This window comes from Alosa pseudoharengus, unplaced genomic scaffold, assembly GCF_046254945.1.
Source record: "Alosa pseudoharengus isolate Yale_2024_CS ecotype anadromous, Long Island Sound unplaced genomic scaffold, YU_APseudo_1.1 YU_APseudo_1.1_scf_9, whole genome shotgun sequence".
Taxonomy (NCBI): domain Eukaryota; kingdom Metazoa; phylum Chordata; class Actinopteri; order Clupeiformes; family Clupeidae; genus Alosa; species Alosa pseudoharengus.
In genome coordinates, this window is record NW_027468881.1 from 6,729,616 (window position 1) to 6,747,115 (window position 17,500).

Consider the following 17,500-nt stretch of genomic DNA (forward strand, 5'->3'; position numbering starts at 1 on the left):
TTTTTGGATCGATGCAGCAAAAAACTAACATTTTGATGTAGGTTACATCTTCATCAGAGGCCATGAGTCCATCATTCCAAGCCATGTTGTCGTGTGGTGCACTACCATGTTCACCTTTGTGTCATGGCTACATTCAGTTTCTCCTTGTTCCGCCCCCTTGAACAAATGCAAATCGTTTGCCCAAGGTTCATTCTGTCTGTGTCTACTAGGGTTGGGAATCAAAATATTAAAATCGAGTAGAAACAATAAGAACTGGAACGGGGACCAATAATCAGAACTGAAGACCAAAATAAAAAAAACGAAATGTTTTGAATTTTGTCTTACCTATTAATTCATAAACATGCACCGCTATAATGTACATGCAATGTAATGACCGCTGAAACATAATGACCGCTGTCAATGGCAACTGGTTTTGTGCTTCTGATTCACGTATCATCACTCTGCAAGCGGTCTGGTCACTTCTTGCAATAGAACTTCATTCAAAGGTGAAAGCAGGTGGTTGATCCGCTGTGTTCTAAAGAATGTTCACTGCAAAAAACTGCTTATCTAATAAAATCTAACCAAGATTATTAGTCTTATATCAAGATAAAAATAACTAGTTTGTTTTGTTTTCAGTATAAAGAGACTTACCTAGCGCTTTCTCGTGAAATCATTTGACCTAATTTAAGAAAAGTTTGACTTATTTTAAGACATCTCATCCTGAAAACAAGCAAATTTTTCTGCCAGTGCGTTAAAGCAAATTTGTCCTAAAAACAAGCAAATTTTCTGCCAGTGCGTTAAGTAAATTTGTCTTGATAAGACTCCTTAAAATAAGTCAAAGTCTTCTTAAATTAAGTCAAAATGATCTTACGGGAGAGCATTAGGTAAGTCTTTTCATACTAAAAACAATACCAAATAGATTTTTTTGATCTTATTACAAGATTAATAACACTTGGTTAGATTTCATTTTTTGCAGTGTTTGATCCAAGTTCAGCATGTGTTGCGAACTATTTGTTTCTCAGCAAAAGCCATGATGAAACGATAGCAAATATATGTAAACAGACACATTATGTGGAGTTTATTTTTTCGTTTTGGCAAGTAGCTATATAATAAGTCCCTTCAGGGCGAAGCAAGATGTGTTGGGGTCCGGTTCACCCTGTTGGGACTTTTTTTCCCGATAATAACCGGTGTTCTATACATTATCCCTTACTTATTACACGGCTCTTCATATCGCTGCAGAATGCTCCATTCACTTGAATGGGCCTTCCCAACGTTCGGCGGTCTGCTAATTCTGAATAACAGACCGTTGCTAAGTATAACAGACCGTTGTCAAGGAAAATGGGCTTTGTGCTTCTAAGTCAATTCTTTCATATCACTACGCAAGGATTGGAACTTCATTCAAAAGTGAAAGCAGACGGTTGATCAGCTGTGTTCTAAAGAATGTTTGATTCAAGTTCAGCGTGTGTTGTTGCGAACTATTTGTTTCTCAGCAAAAGCCATGATGAAACGGTAACAAATAGGCTATAGCCTAGGCTATGTAGGCTAAAGAGTCATATCGTGGGGAGTTTATTGTGTCGTTTTGGTAAGTAGCCGTGTAATAAGCGGGATAATGTATAGAACGCCGGTCAGCTGTCAGCCGCTGCGCGTCGGGGTCCGGTTCGCCCTGTCGGGACCTATCTCCCGACAATGACCGGCGTTCTATACATTATCCCTTACATAGAGGTTGGCATTGTTGGGTTTTGGTCTCTATGGTTTGGCAGATAGTACCGGACTGTGGAACAGAAGTGGTTCTACCAGGTCCGGGTTCTGGTTCCATTTGTAGAGATCAGCTGCTGTCATGGCTTGTGGACGTGTGGTCATGTTCTCCTCATGTGTCTGCCCCTTCTGTGGGACAGTCTGAGCCCCCCCACGCGCACACACACACACACACACACACACACACACACACACACACACACACACACACACACATTACAAACACACTCCCCACCCACCCAGCGTATGTTTGAGTGTGGTGGTGGTCGCCATGGCAACACAGCTGATGGACCCAACTGGTTGGGTGGTTTGGAGCCGTCTTTGGCTGTGAACATAGAAGTAATGGAGGATGTGTGTGTGTGTGTGTTTGTGTGTGTGTGTGTGTGTGGAAGGGGGAGAGAAGCATCACTCTGGACTGGGAAGACCACCACAGAGTCCCTGCCCAGCGCATGTGTGTGTGTGTGTGTGTGTGTTGGTGTTTATGTATATGTGTGTGTGTGTGTGTGTGTGTGCGCCAATGGCTGTATCCATATAACTGAGTGTAGCTGGTTTCACAGCACGGCTAGATAGGAGGGCTGTTTACAGTGAGGGTGTCAATCTCTATGTCAGTGTCCTGCCTGGCAGCCTCAAGCTCACAGAAGCTTATCTTTTGGCCAGCAGACTTGTGTTTGTGTGCATTTCTGTCTGTGTGTGTCTGTCTGTGTGTGTGTGTGTGTGTGTGTGTGTGTGTGTGAGAGAGAGAGTTTGAGAGGCCTGTGACGCAGAAACTTTGTGTTGTCCCAGGAAATTTCATTGTGACTCAGACCCTTATGCCATTTCAGATAAAAGGGATTGCATGGAATTGGGTTGTTATTGTTTCTCCATTTTTCATCTTTCTTCTATCTGTTGTTCTTTTCTCCCTATGGTGTGTATCTCTTTCTCTCTCTCTTTCTCTCTCTCTCTCTGTCTGTCTGTTTCTCTGTCTGTCTTTAGCCTTAAAGGTATTACTCATTATCAATTCATGATTTTTCATTTTCTGGGTGTAAACATTTGATTATGATTGTATGACAATTTCAGAATGTTCAAGAATGTCAAATATAGCACAGACTGTTCTGGAACAGTTCTGTCTAAAAACGTTAAGAATGTATGTCAACACAATTGTTTTGTTTTGTTTTTTACAAAAAAAGATCTCTCACATGCCACAGAGACAGCCTTTTGCTGAAGCTTTGCCCTATTGATTATAATTTTTTTGAATCCACCAGATATCACAATTTAGCTGTGGCTATGGAATTGGAATTGTGAAAGTGGAATTGTACCACCTAACTGTTAGCATTGTAGCTACTGACTCCAATTTCATCAAGGCTAATTATTCACTAAGCAACTTTAGTGGTGACATAACCATCTACACATTCACAGATGAGTTTGTTAGAGGGATTGACATGTAGTATTAATTTGTGCAAGTTGAATAATTAATAATTCAGTCATAATCAAACCATTAATACACAGAATACACAAAAAATGACAATAAAAACATTCCTTGACAAAAAAAAACGGAAAACAAATTCCTGTGTGTGTGTGTGTGTGTGTGTGTGTGTGTGTGTGTGTGTGTGTGTTTGCGTGTTGTGTGTAAGATGGAGACTGAGAATATTAGCTGCGATTGGTTTTCTTGAAAGAGGGAGGAAGCACTGCTGATGCATTAGGAGGACATGCAGTCCTTACAGGCAATGCTATTGGCTTTCTGTTAATGAGAAATTGACTGGATGCAATTCTGGAGTCCAGCTGTTGAAAACAACTCCAGTGTTGTTACCATGTGTGCTTTTGGAGATGATTGGATTGACGGGGTTAGTCAACGGAACAAAATTTAGCTGATCTCCTTCAGGTTGTGCATTTTTGGGTTTGGATAGTCTGTTTAGTGTGGGTATAATCTGCCAGTATTGGTAGCTTTATTTGTGTGTGTGTGTGTGTGTGTGCGTGTGCGTGTGCGTGTGCGTGTGCGTGTGCGTGTGCGTGTGCGTGCATGCATGCATTTTCTTTTTTTTAATCTTGATGTTTGTGTAGGAGTAAAACTGCACAGAGAAAGTGACACATGAACATGTTTTTGCTGCACTGCCTATCCAATACAAGCCCCTCCCTCCTCCACTCCGACCTCACACAATCAGCCCCATCCCACCACCCCTCTCCCAGTGGACAAGGACACTTTGACGCAAATCTGCCTGAATGTGGAAAAACCATTACTCTCTGTGCCTACGACCCCATTGATGCTGCGACGATTAAAGCTCTTTCGGGTTGCATGGAAGCCCATAGCATCCCAAAGCAGAAAAGCAGGAGAGAGAGTCTCTTAGTTTTGACCTACTAGCAAACCTCTCTCTCTCTCTCTCTCTCTCAAACCCTGTCTCAAACGCATGAGTGAGACAATGTGGAGAATACGCACAAGCAGGTGAGATGATGTGTAGAGACGTCTGTGTCTCACATCAGCAGGTAAGACAGTTTGGAGAGATGGTTCCGTCTCGTAGCAAGAGCAGGTGGTTCTGTCTCAGACGTGCAGGTGAGATGATGAAGAGAGCTGTTTGTGGTTGGAGCTACATGTTTGGGTTTGGAGGGGAGATACTTTACTCCCTAAGCTTTGGAATGGGGTGTAAACCTCTGTCTGTGTGTGTGTGTGTGTGAGTGTGTGTGTGTGTGTGTCTTCCCTCCACCTTTGTGGCTGCTTTAAAATCCTCTGTAGTTTACCTCAGTGCCCACGGGCCAGTGAGCTGGGCAGACGGCCGTCAGCGGCCGGTTTCAGTGCTGCTTTATCAGCCCTGTGGACGATAAGGATGCAGCGGGGCGTGGTCTGCAGTCATGACTACCATACAGCGCTCGCTCTGAAAGTCTTAGATAAGATAGCACAACCCCCTCCACTCCCCACAACACACAAACACACACACAAACACACACACACACACACATGCTCTCTCGCACTTTCTCTCTCACATACACATGTATACACACACACACACACTTTCCCTCTTTCTCTATCCCTCTCTCTTTCTCTCTGTCTCTCTCACTCACACACACACACACTCACATTCTCTCTTCCCCTTTCTGTCTCTCTCGCTCACACACACACACACACACACACACACACACACACACACACACACACACACAGATGCACAAAGGCATCACCTGTGGAATATGCCTGCCCGGACACATTGTCAACTGTGACAAAACAAAACATGTTGTTTACTTTGGCTTGTGTGGTTGAGAGAGAGCGAGCGAGAGTTTGTTTTCTTGTTTGTCATGAGCGTTGTGTGGACAGATGTTTGAGAGGATTCCAGATATCTGGGCTTCTCTAGAGACGCACCGCAGCACGTGCGGCAGATGGACTCTCCACTGCCCGCCACTAGCGTCACATCAGTCACTGCTCACAGCTGGGAAGGGTCTTACACGGTCCACTGAGACACAGCCTGTTCTCCTTACGATGGTGATGAGGATGACTGGGAGCAGGACGATATATTCCAGTCATGGCTAAACATCTTCCCAGGCCCTAGTTTCATTAACATACAGTGTCTCGCACATTAACGAAAGATACCACGAAACATGTGGGGTCACTGCACTGACCCTTCCATGTTTGAGCTTAGGGTCTTGCTCATGGTGTGAATTAGTTTTGAATTAGTTTTAGTTCATTTTTCCTTGTTTTTTGCCCGATGTTGCTTGTTGCCCGTCAATGAAAACAGGAGCACTTGCATTGCAGTGGCTCAGTTGGTAGAGCAGAGTCATCACACCCCTCAGTTAATTCGCTAGCCTGGTTTCTCAGGGAGCACACAGACTACTGCTGACTATCGATATTTGTTCTAAAAGTGACTTTGGATAAAAGTGTCTGCTAAAAGAGTGAATATAAATGTAAAATGCAATACTTCCGTGCCACAACATGATAGATAGATAGATAGATAGACTGTGGAGACTCATGGTGATTTGTGCTTCCTAAGCCAACACCAACGTCCTCGGGGACACCCTTAGTCTTTTGTTTCCAAAAATAATATGGTTTAGAGTAGAGCAGCCGGCTGTCGTGTCAGTGAGTTGTGAATGTAACTTGTGGTCACAGGATACCCAGAGGCACACCACACGCCTCCAGTTCCACGAACTGAGCTTTGTCTCATTGCTTTGAATATCTCACCAAAGGTACACACCACAGAGGCCAATGGGGCAGACGGGAACCACAACACATTTTGTGTATAAATGTGCCAGTTCAAGCCTTCAGCAGGTTGTTTTAAACAGCATATGGGCAGCATAAATCGGCCCTGAGGAGACTGAAAGGAAAGGACATCGCTGCACCACTTTTTTATTTCCAAGGTTGCTGGACGCCCTTGCTTATCTACTAGGCGATTGTGACACATCACACTGTGTTCCTGGCATTGGGGAGCCTTGCTCAGGTAGACTAGGCCCATTTTTGCAAAAAAGTGAAAGTAAGTGAAAGTAAGTAATTTCATAGAATCAGGTTGTAGTCCAAGGGCCCTGGAGTCGTCCAGTGTGTGGCTCTCCTGGGCATGAACTTGTAGAGACCCCCAGGTGAACCTGTGGCAGCGTCGGCAACTGCCCTGTAAATAGGCCCTGGGTCGCCTTTGGCGTGAGCGCGTGGTATTTGAGCCCAGGCCGCTAAGTGGGAGCAGAAGAAGTTGTGGTTGGCTGGGGTGCACAGCTGTGTCAAAGGCATCTAAGGAGTGGAAAGGACGAATGGGGAGGACTACACGTCGCCCCCTGCAGGAAAGGGGGACAGGTGCAGCTAGGAAGTCTGATAGGGCTCTGATCTGTTCTTCTTCCAGACTTGTTACTTGATTATCCAGAGTGCCATTTACTATGGTTTCATATGATTTTTATACAGTAACCATGGTATGGTAAATCATTAAATTTAACTATGGTAAATCATAGTGATAACAATTACTATGCTCCTAACCATGGTACTACCATGGTTTATCCATAGCACTTCATACTACCTGTACTACTATTGTTTTAACATCCCTTTTGAAAATTCACTATGGCTTCTTATGGTTTTCATACAGGAACCATGGTATCCATTGTTTCCATGGTTACCCAAAAAACATGGTTGGACATAAAAATTTAAAAGCCATGATTATTTGAAGAACCATTGTTATTTACCATAGTGAAACCATGGTCAATTTTGACAAGGATGTCCAGGTAGATAAATAGATAGATAGATAGATACTTTATTGATCGTGATCATAAATTCAAGGTCCCAGTAGCTTAAAGACATCACACACAACATACAACATAAACAGGATGACCAATCCACATGAATAATATGGACAATAAAAGATACTATCCACATGAATGTACTAAGGGATGTATAAGCATGAGACGCTTGCAGTGACAGGGCAGGGCCTGACCCTGTGATTCAGTATGCATGGTAAGGTGCTCTATGAGATTCTGTGTCATGGTTGTAATGCAAATGGTGGGAGTCCGGTGGCATGACATTGTGACAGTCAACTACACATACAACACCCACGATTCTCTCTGACTGTGTCTTTCTCTCTCTCTCTCTCTCACACACACACACACACACACACACACACATGCACGCACACTCGTAGACACACCCACTGAGACACACGCACACACACCCCTCCCACGCACAGGACTAAGAAGCAACAGTAGCGTGCGTAGAAAATGTCTTGCTGGTGTTGAACGTCACACAAGAGTGGAGATGAGAGGTCAGCCACTGTTTCCCGCTCACTGGAGAGAAGGAGGGGAAAAGCACAGAGAGAAAGAAGAGAAGAAAGAGTCATCTTCATTGTAAACTGTCAGAGCACAGCAACTCTGTGATGCAGGCATTTAGACTTACAGCCAGAGGCCAACTTTCCACAACCGCAAATAAAAACCTTTAGAGTGGCCCACTGCAGTAGCTCTAGGACGGACGGACGGACCCACACACACACACACACACACACACACTCACAAGGGTATAAAGCCCTTACAGTAGCCCACTGCAAGAGCTCAGGGGCAGTGCTGAGGATTGGAAACAGTTTTTATGACAGTGCTATTCTAAACAACATTGTGCTCCACACCAGATGCTGAATTGGAAGGAAAATAACTGGCACAAAGTGGCACAATTGCTTTATCTACATCCAGAATACATGTTACTTGCACCAATATTTATTTAAAATGCTTTACGTAAGTATCAAGTTAAGATGCTTCTGTAATACACTTGTCTTATCTTAAGTCAGGAAGATTGACTGAGGAACAGTTCCTTTTCTGTCTTAAATTAGGTCTTAAACCTACTTACCACGGTTATCAAACAGTTAAGATCTACGGGTTTGGAACTTTCTGGAATACGACCACAGATGCAGGACCAAGACCCAGGCTAGATCCAGACATGGCTAGATAGAGATGGAGGCCACACAGGTCAGCTGTGCTCCAGGGTCAGCTACTCTCTGGGCGGGACTGTGACTTTTCACCCCAAAGCGGCCTGTCTGGGCGGTCATTAGAGTAGAGACAACAATGGCTATCTAATCCCCCAATAGACATAATGGGTCCTCATAATAAACCGGGCAGGCTGAGGTGGACAGAGATGAAATAATGACCGCACAGAATCAGACAGACATAACAGATGATGGCGTGACTCATCAGTGGGGGGAAAAAGAGACACTGAATTAGAATTAGATAATGAATGAGGAGATGCCCTCTAAACACACACACACACACACACACACACACATGCGCACAGACACACACACACACACTCACACACACATACACACACATTCACACATACTCATACACAACATGCATGCGCACACACTCACATACACACATAACATCACAAAGACATGCATGAGCACACATAGACACACATACACACACACACACACACATAATCACCATTAGTTGGCGACACTCTAAACCACACACCTAATCACACAAGGGCTCTCTCATACACTAACTACATTACATGACCACGCACACACACACTCACGCACAAGCTAAAACAAAGGCACACTTGCACACGTGCAAACACTCTGTATGGCAAAGGCTCTAATGCCCTCACCCACTGTCTCTGGTCTCTCTCTCTCACACACACACACACACACAGAGACAGAGACAGAGAGGGAGAAAGAGAGAATGACAGACTCACACACACCCCTCTGATGAGCTGAATACAGTACCTGCTCATTGTCCACTTTTTCCCAGCTAGGCCTGACGTGCTGTAAGAGGTTGTGTGTGTGTGTGCATGTGTTTATCTATCTGTGCGTGTGTGTCTGTGTGTGTGTGTGAGAGAGAGAGCATGAATGTGTGTGTGTGTGTGTGTGTGTGTGTGTTTAATGCTGACTGATTTAGGAGGCCCTCACAACTCATTTACATTAGCAGGAAGCCCCAGTCCAGTGCCCGGGGGGGGCATGAGCAGATTGGAGCGCGCTGTCTAAGCAGCAGCCTTCAGGGGACAGACTGTCTGAGAGTGGCACTCTGCTTTTACAGCCAATGTCAAGAGAGAAAGAGGGAGAGAGGTGAAAAGAGGAAATGAGAGAGGGAGAATGAGAGAGGGAGAGAGAGAAGGAGGGGGTAGTGTGTTAGTGAAAGATAAATAAGTTGAAGAGAATGAGGTATATGATAGACTGAGAAAATGAGGAAATAGAATGAGATAGAGAGAAAGAAAAACAAAGAGAAGGATGATCGGCTATATAAAGGAGAGACAATAATAAGAGAGGAGGATGAAAAGAAGAGAGGAATAAGAGTTCTAGAGGAGAGAGGGAGAGAATGGAAAGGAATCAGAGGAGAGAGAGAGAGAGAGAAAGAAGAGAGAGATGATAGACAGTGATAGGTAGCATGAGGGAATAGAGGAATGAGAAGAATGAGAGAGAGAGAGATGGGGGTGGTGTTGGCTGTGGTCGCCTTTATTTCAGGAGGGTGATGGTTATTGGTGATAAATCACGGTCCAGACGCAGAGAGGTGTCCTGTTGCGTAAACACACTGGCCGGCTCTGTGTGTACAATGTAAACCTCCTGCCCTTGTCCTCTTGAGAAGAGCAAGCAATTAGGCCCAGCCTGTGATCTGACTTACACACACACACACACACACACACACACACACACACACACACACACACACAGACTCTCTCTCTCTCTTCTCTCTCTCTCTCTCTCTCTCTCTCTCTCTCTCTCTCGCACACACACACACACACACTTGCATGCATACTGTATGCCACAAACCTACACACACATACATACACACACACACGCACGCACACACACACACAAGTACGCATACACCTATACACACACACACGCTCGCGCACACACTACTTTTTTCTTTTTTGCATTTTTGTCCTTTAGGTCGTACTTGAATAGAAAGCAGAGTGTAAACAGAGCAGAGCTTAGAGCCATCTGCCTAATGTCACCGTCAGACCTCTCCTCTTCTCTCTTCTCCCCACCGCTCTGTCTTTCCTTTCTTCTCCTCTCCTCATCCCCCTCTTTCTCTCTCCTTGCATGTTTCTCTCTTCTCCTCTCTTCTATTCTCTTCTCGTCTGTTTTTGCCCTTTCTCTCTTCTCCTCTGTCTCCTTTCTTTCTTCTCTCTTTTTCTCTATTCTCTTCACCCCTTTGACCCGCTTCCCTCTCTTCTCCTCTGCTTTCTTCTCCTTTCTACTCATGTCTTCTTTTCTCTTTTCTTGTCCTTCCTACTCCTTTCTTTTCCTGTGCTTGCTTTTCTTTTCTGCTACTCTCATCATTCTGTCCTCTGGTGCCCTGAGCTTCTCTGTTTCGCTGTCTGTTTCTAGTCTGCCCCCTATCCCTCTCTCTCTCTCTCTCTCTCTCTCTCTCTCCACCGTTGCTGTTTGTTCACTTCTGTTGTCCTCTCACTCTCTCATCTGTCTCTATCCCTCGCTCACTCCTACTGTATCAACGCTTGCTCTCTTTTCTCTCTATTGCCCCCCCGTTTTTTTCGCTCACTTTGCCAACTCCGACAAGATATTATAAAATGCTGCCGCCACCACCTCGCCCAGTCGCCCGCGCTGTGTGGTGATGTCATCAACATCAGACGGGACGATGGCGCAGCAGATAAACGGTGACACAGGCCGTGCACAGGCAGAGATTATCCCACTCCATCTGCTGTCTCCTGATTAGGCCATAATTAAATTGATTCAAAGCAACATTTGTTAAATTGATACAGACCAATTCCAAAGTCTAATTAGATTGGTCATTAACTCTCCCACCCCTCCTCATCAACTGCACACACACACACACTCACACACACACAGAAAGCACAATTAGCAGGTACACACACAAAACAGATACACTGTACACACACACACAAAATGTTGAAATCAGGGAGATAATTTTTACTATGAGCTACCTGTTGCTTTAAGAATACCTTTGACAGGAAATAAGAAATTCAGCTTGCTAGTATGAAAGATAGATGGGAAAGCTTTGTCAGTTTTGTGAAGATTGTGTGTGTGTGTGTGTGTGTGTGTGTGTGTGTGTGTGTTGACTGAGTACCATGTAGCTTCCCATGATGTGACCAGAGACATGATCAGGTATACACAGTCCAGAGACATGATCAGGTAAACACAGTCCAGAGACATAATCGAGTAAACACAGTCCAGAGACATAATCAGGTATACACAGTCCAGAGACATGATCAGGTAAACACAGTCCAGAGACATGATCAGGTAAACACAGTCCAGAGTCCATGTTCTAACTGGCATGGCACCTCACTTTCTATTAGGTACTCTTTTATGCCACATACTTTTACAGCGGAAAACTAGTACATGATGTAACAAGATATACTTGTATTTCTTATACTTACAGTATATTAGGAGTCAGAAAAGGGATATTATGCATTGTAAGTTGATGAAGTACGCCCATGTACGTAAAATGGACCTGTGTTATAGGTCAGACTTTCTATCCTAAAGTGGACTATAACGTGGTACAGATCAGTGCTTAACTTAAGAAGCATATATTGTGTTTGACATAAAGTGACATTTGTTTCAAAAACAAACAAAAAAACAAAACAAAAAGATCAGGCACAGAGGTCACTGTGCATTTGGAATAGCCCTTACGTAACCATCGCTGTGACAACCTTGAGTAAACCTGCTGTCTGTTCATGCATCCTCTGGACTCATTTGGTGCCCACCCTCCCCTCACTCAATATCCCCCCACCTACCTAGCTCCACCACCCAGACACCCCCCCCCCCCCCCCCCATACAGGAAGTGACTACACTCTTGTTTCCTGTCTGTCCATGGGGCAGCATGGAGTAGCTGAGCTGCAGCAGCAGGAGCAGGATGTACTGTAGGCTGCGCTGGCTAAAGGTCCTAGAGTGTGTTCTCATGGTGTAGAGGCCAAGAGGGCCTTGGTGTGGGATGACTAATATCCCCACAGGAGTGTCTTTTGGTTTCTTGAGGTTCACATGGGCCAAAACTGAGAACGGTCCAGAACCCTTTGAAAAAGTAGTGATTCACACTTTCTCTTCTTCCAACTTCTGCCCCCTCCCCCATTGTTCCTCCATAGCCTTCTATAATTGACGCCCCTTGCTTCCCATTTCACCTGATTTCTCTCTGTCACTCTCTCTCTTTCAGTCTCTCTCTTGCTAAGTCAGTCTTTCCATCACTTTGTTTATCTGTCCTCCTCACACTCATTCCATCTTTCTCTTCCTCTCTTGCTTTCCCTTTCAATCTCCCCCTTTCTGGGCCGCGGCTGAAGTGCCCTTGAGCAAGGCACCTAACCCCTCACTGCTCCCCGAGCGCCGCTGTTGTAGCAGGCAGCTCACTGCGCCGGGATTAGTGTGTGCTTCACCTCACTGTGTGTTCACTGTGTGCTGTGTGTGTTTCATTAATTCACCAATTGGGTTAAATGCAGAGACCAAATTTCCCTCACCAAACACACGCACACACACACACACACACACACACACACACACACACACACACACACACACACACACACACACACACACACACACACACACACACACACACACACACACACACACACACACACACACACAGACTTTCATCTATCCTTCTCTCTCCATCTCCCATTTTCCTGTCTCTCTCCCATTGTGGGGCAGCCTTGGCCCACTGGTTAGCACTTCGGACTTGTAACCGGAGGGTTGCCGGTTCGAGCCCCGACCAGTAGGCACGGCTGAAGTGCCCTTGAGCAAGGCACTTAACCCCTCACTAATCCCTGAGCGCCGCTGTTGTTGCAGGCAGCTCACTGCGCTGGGATTAGTGTGTGCTTCACCTCACTGTGTGTTCACTGTGTGCTGAGTGTGTTTCACTAATTCACGGATTGGGATAAATGCAGAGACCAAATTTCCCTCACGGGATCAGAAAAGTATATATACTTATTTTCCTGTGTCTCCCATTTCCTTGCCTCAATGCCTTCCTCCATCTCTCGCTGTAGCACTTATTCTTTACATAGCTAAACATAACTTGGCCATGTGTTAAATCTCTCTCTCTCTCTCTCTCTTTTGTACCATGTTTTACTCTTAACAGTTTCTCTCTCTCTCCCTCTCTCCCTCTCTCCCTCTCCCTCTCTCCCTCTCTCTCTCCCTCTCTCTCTCTCTCTCTCTCTCTCTCTCTCTCTCTCTCTCTCCCCTCCGGCTCCCAGCTGAGTGCCAATGTGCTGATCTTTCTGTGCACCAACATCATTGGGATCTGTACGCACTACCCGGCCGAGGTGTCCCAGAGGCAGGCCTTCCAGGAGACACGCGGCTACATCCAGGCTCGCCTGCATCTGCAGAGGGAGAACCAGCAACAGGTACACACACACACACACACCACACCAGCCTTCACTACGTACAGTACACACACACACACACCACACCAGCCTTCACTACGTACAGTACACACACACACACACCACACCAGCTTTCACTACGTACAGTACACACACACAGACACCACACCAGCCTTCACTACGTACAGTACACACACACACACACCACACCAGCTTTCACTACGTATAGTACACACACACACCACACCAGCCTTCACTATGTACAGTACACACACACACACACCACACCAGCCTTCACTACGTACAGTACACACACACAGACACCACACCAGCTTTTACTACGTACAGTACACACACACACACACCACACCAGCCTTCACTACGTACAGTACACACACACAAACACCACACCAGCCTTCACTACGTACAGTACTCACACACACACACCACACCAGCTTTTACTACGTACAGTACACACACACACACACCACACCAGCCTTCACTACGTACAGTACTCACTCACACACACACACCACACCAGCCTTCACTACGTACAGTACACACACACACACCATACCAGCTTTCACTACGTACAGTACACACAAACACCACACCAGCTTTCACTACGTACAGTACACACACACACACCATACCAGCTTTCACTACGTACAGTACACACATACACCACACCAGCCTTCACTACGTACAGTACACACACACACACCACACCAGCTTTCACTACGTACAGTACACACACACACACCACACCAGCTTTCACTACGTACAGTACACACACACACTTCACACCAGCTTTCACTACGTACAGTACACACACACATCATACAAGCCTTCACTACATACAGTACACCTGCAGGGAAAGAGACCAAGAGCAGGTACACACACACACACACACCACCACACCACACTAGCCTTCACTATATACATTACACACACACACCACACCACACTAGCCTTTACCACATACAGTACACACACACACACCACACCACAGATTTTGCTCATTATATCAAAACTCTACACACAGCCAAACAATATAGCACTTGGAGATAAATAACTCACATCTATGCCAAAATGAAACACTGCAATGAAAACTCAATAATCCTTTCTAAAAATACAATTATTGCAACAAAACCATACACACATGCACCATTTTAATTATTCTTTCAAATCAACAGCAACACACTGATGTGCTTTATATAAACACTACAGTCTTTGTGTTTTTATTGTCATTTTCTCAGACTCAGTCTTTTGTGAAGCTCAAAAGTAGACATAGTTTTTACAAAAAACAAACATTCTTACAGAAATAAAGAAAAATAGAATCACACTTATCAATGCAATACTGTACGTGAATGTACTCTAAACAAATAAAAAAATGTAGCAACAAAGCAAAAGTTTTTTTTTTTTTTTTTAAAACATGGGCCCTGCCTTCTGTTCAGATTCGGCCACAAGTCCTTGTCAACATCAACGGGGAAAATATCACCTTGTGTGCCATATCCACCCTTGAACTGACCCCACCTCAATATCTCTGCATGCCCCTTCCATTGCTTGCAAAAGAGGCATGCAGGTATGTGGTTGGTGGTCATATACTTTTCATTGGCCCACTGAAAATAATTCTTCAATAGGTTTTAGAAATGGGGAGTAAATGGGGAAATACAAAACTGTACACGGGCACTCAATGTAAAAGTACACACTTGAACAGGTACACAATAACTTACCTGAAGTCTATTTGTAAGTATAAGTATATATACTCTTTTGATCCCGTGAGGGAAATTTGGTCTCTGCATTTATCCCAATCCGTGAATTAGTGAAACACACTCAGCACACAGTGAACACACAGTGCTCAAGGGCACTTCAGCTGTGCCTACTGGTCGGGGTTTGAACCGGCAACCCTCCGGTAACAGGTCCAAAGCGCTAACCAGTAGGCCCACGGCTTGTAGTGCTAAGCCTCAGACTGATTGGTGTTCAGTTTTCTCTGTAAGTGTTTTCAGGAATCTGTGTGGCTTTTACCAGATTACCAGATGTGCTTGCATTTTGAATAGTGTTTTCCCAAGTGTTTTCCCAATGATAACAGGAGATTTTACTTTTGAATAAAGTGTCTAATGTAAGAATTAGATTTAAGTGTCTAATGTAAGAATTAGATTTAAGAATTTGTGTGTGGTGTTTCGCAATGAGTGTGTTGCAGAATTGCAAACAGTGTGCAAAGCAGAAAATGTGTCTGGTTACACAGTAATTAAGATATGCTACAAGAAGTTTAGGTATTGAGGCTTTGGTCTAAGCATTCGTTTTTAGTATGTAAGCAATGGGCAAAAACTGTAATTATCTCCTTGAGGAGTGGAAGGATGCCAAATCATAGCTGTTATATCTGGCAAAAGCAGTGGATGGAATTCATTTTCTCTCTCACTTTCACCCTCTCCCTCTGCCTTTCTCTTTCACTCTCTTTATTCTTACATTCTTATCCATTCTATTCCACCCTTTTATTGCCTCCACCTTCATCAATGTGTGACACTCTCTCTCTCCCTCTCTCTCACCATCTCTTTCTCTCTAACCATCTCTCTCTCTCTCTCTCTCTCTCTCGCACTCACACACACTTTTCAGGAACGCCTGTTGCTGTCCGTGTTGCCAAGGCATGTCGCCATGGAGATGAAGGCTGACATCAACGCCACGAAAGAAAACATGATGTTCCACAAGATTTACATCCAGAAGCACGACAACGTCAGGTCTGCCATCACCACCCACCCCTTCTCCACAACCTTCGATCACACACACACACACACACAGAGACACACAGACACACACACACACACACACACACACACACACACACACACAGACACACACACACACACACACACACACACACACACACACACACACACACACACACAGACACACACACACACACACACACACAGAAATACACAGACACACACACACACACATAAACACACAGACACACACAGACACACACAAACCCCCAAAACATGGCCCAGCCAAACAGCAGCGTGCGCCTCTCCAAGAGCTCTTATTTCCCACTGGATGTAGTATTGGGAGGAAGTGCTGGCTGTTTGACCTCATCCTGTTTGTCTGGGTGATTGTCTCCAGGCAGCCTGGCATTGTCCAGGCGCTGTTATGTGTGCATGTGGCTGGGCATCATTAGCGCTTGTGTGTCAGGAAGTCATCAGCACTGGTGTGTGTGCCCATTAAGGAGGGTGCTGGGTGCCCTTGCTGGATGATGGCAGTGGAAGCAGCAGCAGCATCCTCCTCCTCCTCTCCGCTCCTCCCCTCTCTCCACTCTCCTCTCCTCTTCCTCTTCCTCTTCCTCTCCTCTCCTCTCTCTGCTCTTCTCCTCTCCCCTCCTCTCCTCTCCTTTCCACTCCTCTCTCCGCTCCTCTCCTCTCTCCACTCCTCTCCTCCTCTCTCCTGTCCTCTCCTCTCTCCTCTCCTCTCCTCCTCCTCTCCTCTCTCCTCTCATCCTCATGTCCTCTCTTCTCTCCTCTCTCTGCTCCTCTCTCCTCTCCTCTCCTCCTCCTCTCCTCTTTCCTCTCATCCTCCTGTCCTCTCTCCTCTCCTCTCCTCTCTCCTCTCCTCTTCTCTCCAATCCTCTCCTCCTCCTCCTCTCCTCTCCGCTCCTCTCCTCTACACCATTGATATCTACTCTCCTTGCTGGTTGTTTTGTTCCCTCCTTTATTATTACTTTCCTTCCTCTTGATTTCCACTGTGTTTTTTTTCTCTCCTCTGTTCCATGCTTCATTTTTCTCTCTTCTCTTGTCTGCACTCCTGTCTTCTCCACACTCCTTTTCTTTTCTCTTCTCATCTTTTGCTCACTCTCTAACACCCTTCTCTCATCCTCCCTCTCCTCCTTTTTTCCTCCTCATTTCTTGCCGTTCCCTCTCCTTCCTCCCCCCCTGTACCCCCCTCTCTCTTCTCTCTATTTTCCCCTCTCCTCCTCATGTTTTTCTTCCTCTCCCTCCGTCTCTCATCCCTCTCTCTCGTCGGCCTCGGGGAGCGGGAGCGTGTGAGTCTGTGGGGGCAGGCTGT

At 45.4% G+C, this 17,500-nt stretch overlaps 1 protein-coding gene across 2 annotated transcripts in view; it reads left to right on the forward strand.

The window, feature by feature from the left end:
* Positions 1 to 17,500, forward strand: part of adcy6a (adenylate cyclase 6a) — a 56,194-nt gene that overhangs the window by 20,499 nt on the left and 18,195 nt on the right. For both annotated transcript variants that reach the window (XM_076275490.1, XM_076275491.1), the window contains exons 4-5: positions 13,313 to 13,462; positions 16,058 to 16,179. In XM_076275490.1, the coding sequence (XP_076131605.1) occupies positions 13,313 to 13,462; positions 16,058 to 16,179 (272 nt within the window). The remainder of the gene's footprint in view (positions 1 to 13,312; positions 13,463 to 16,057; positions 16,180 to 17,500) is intronic.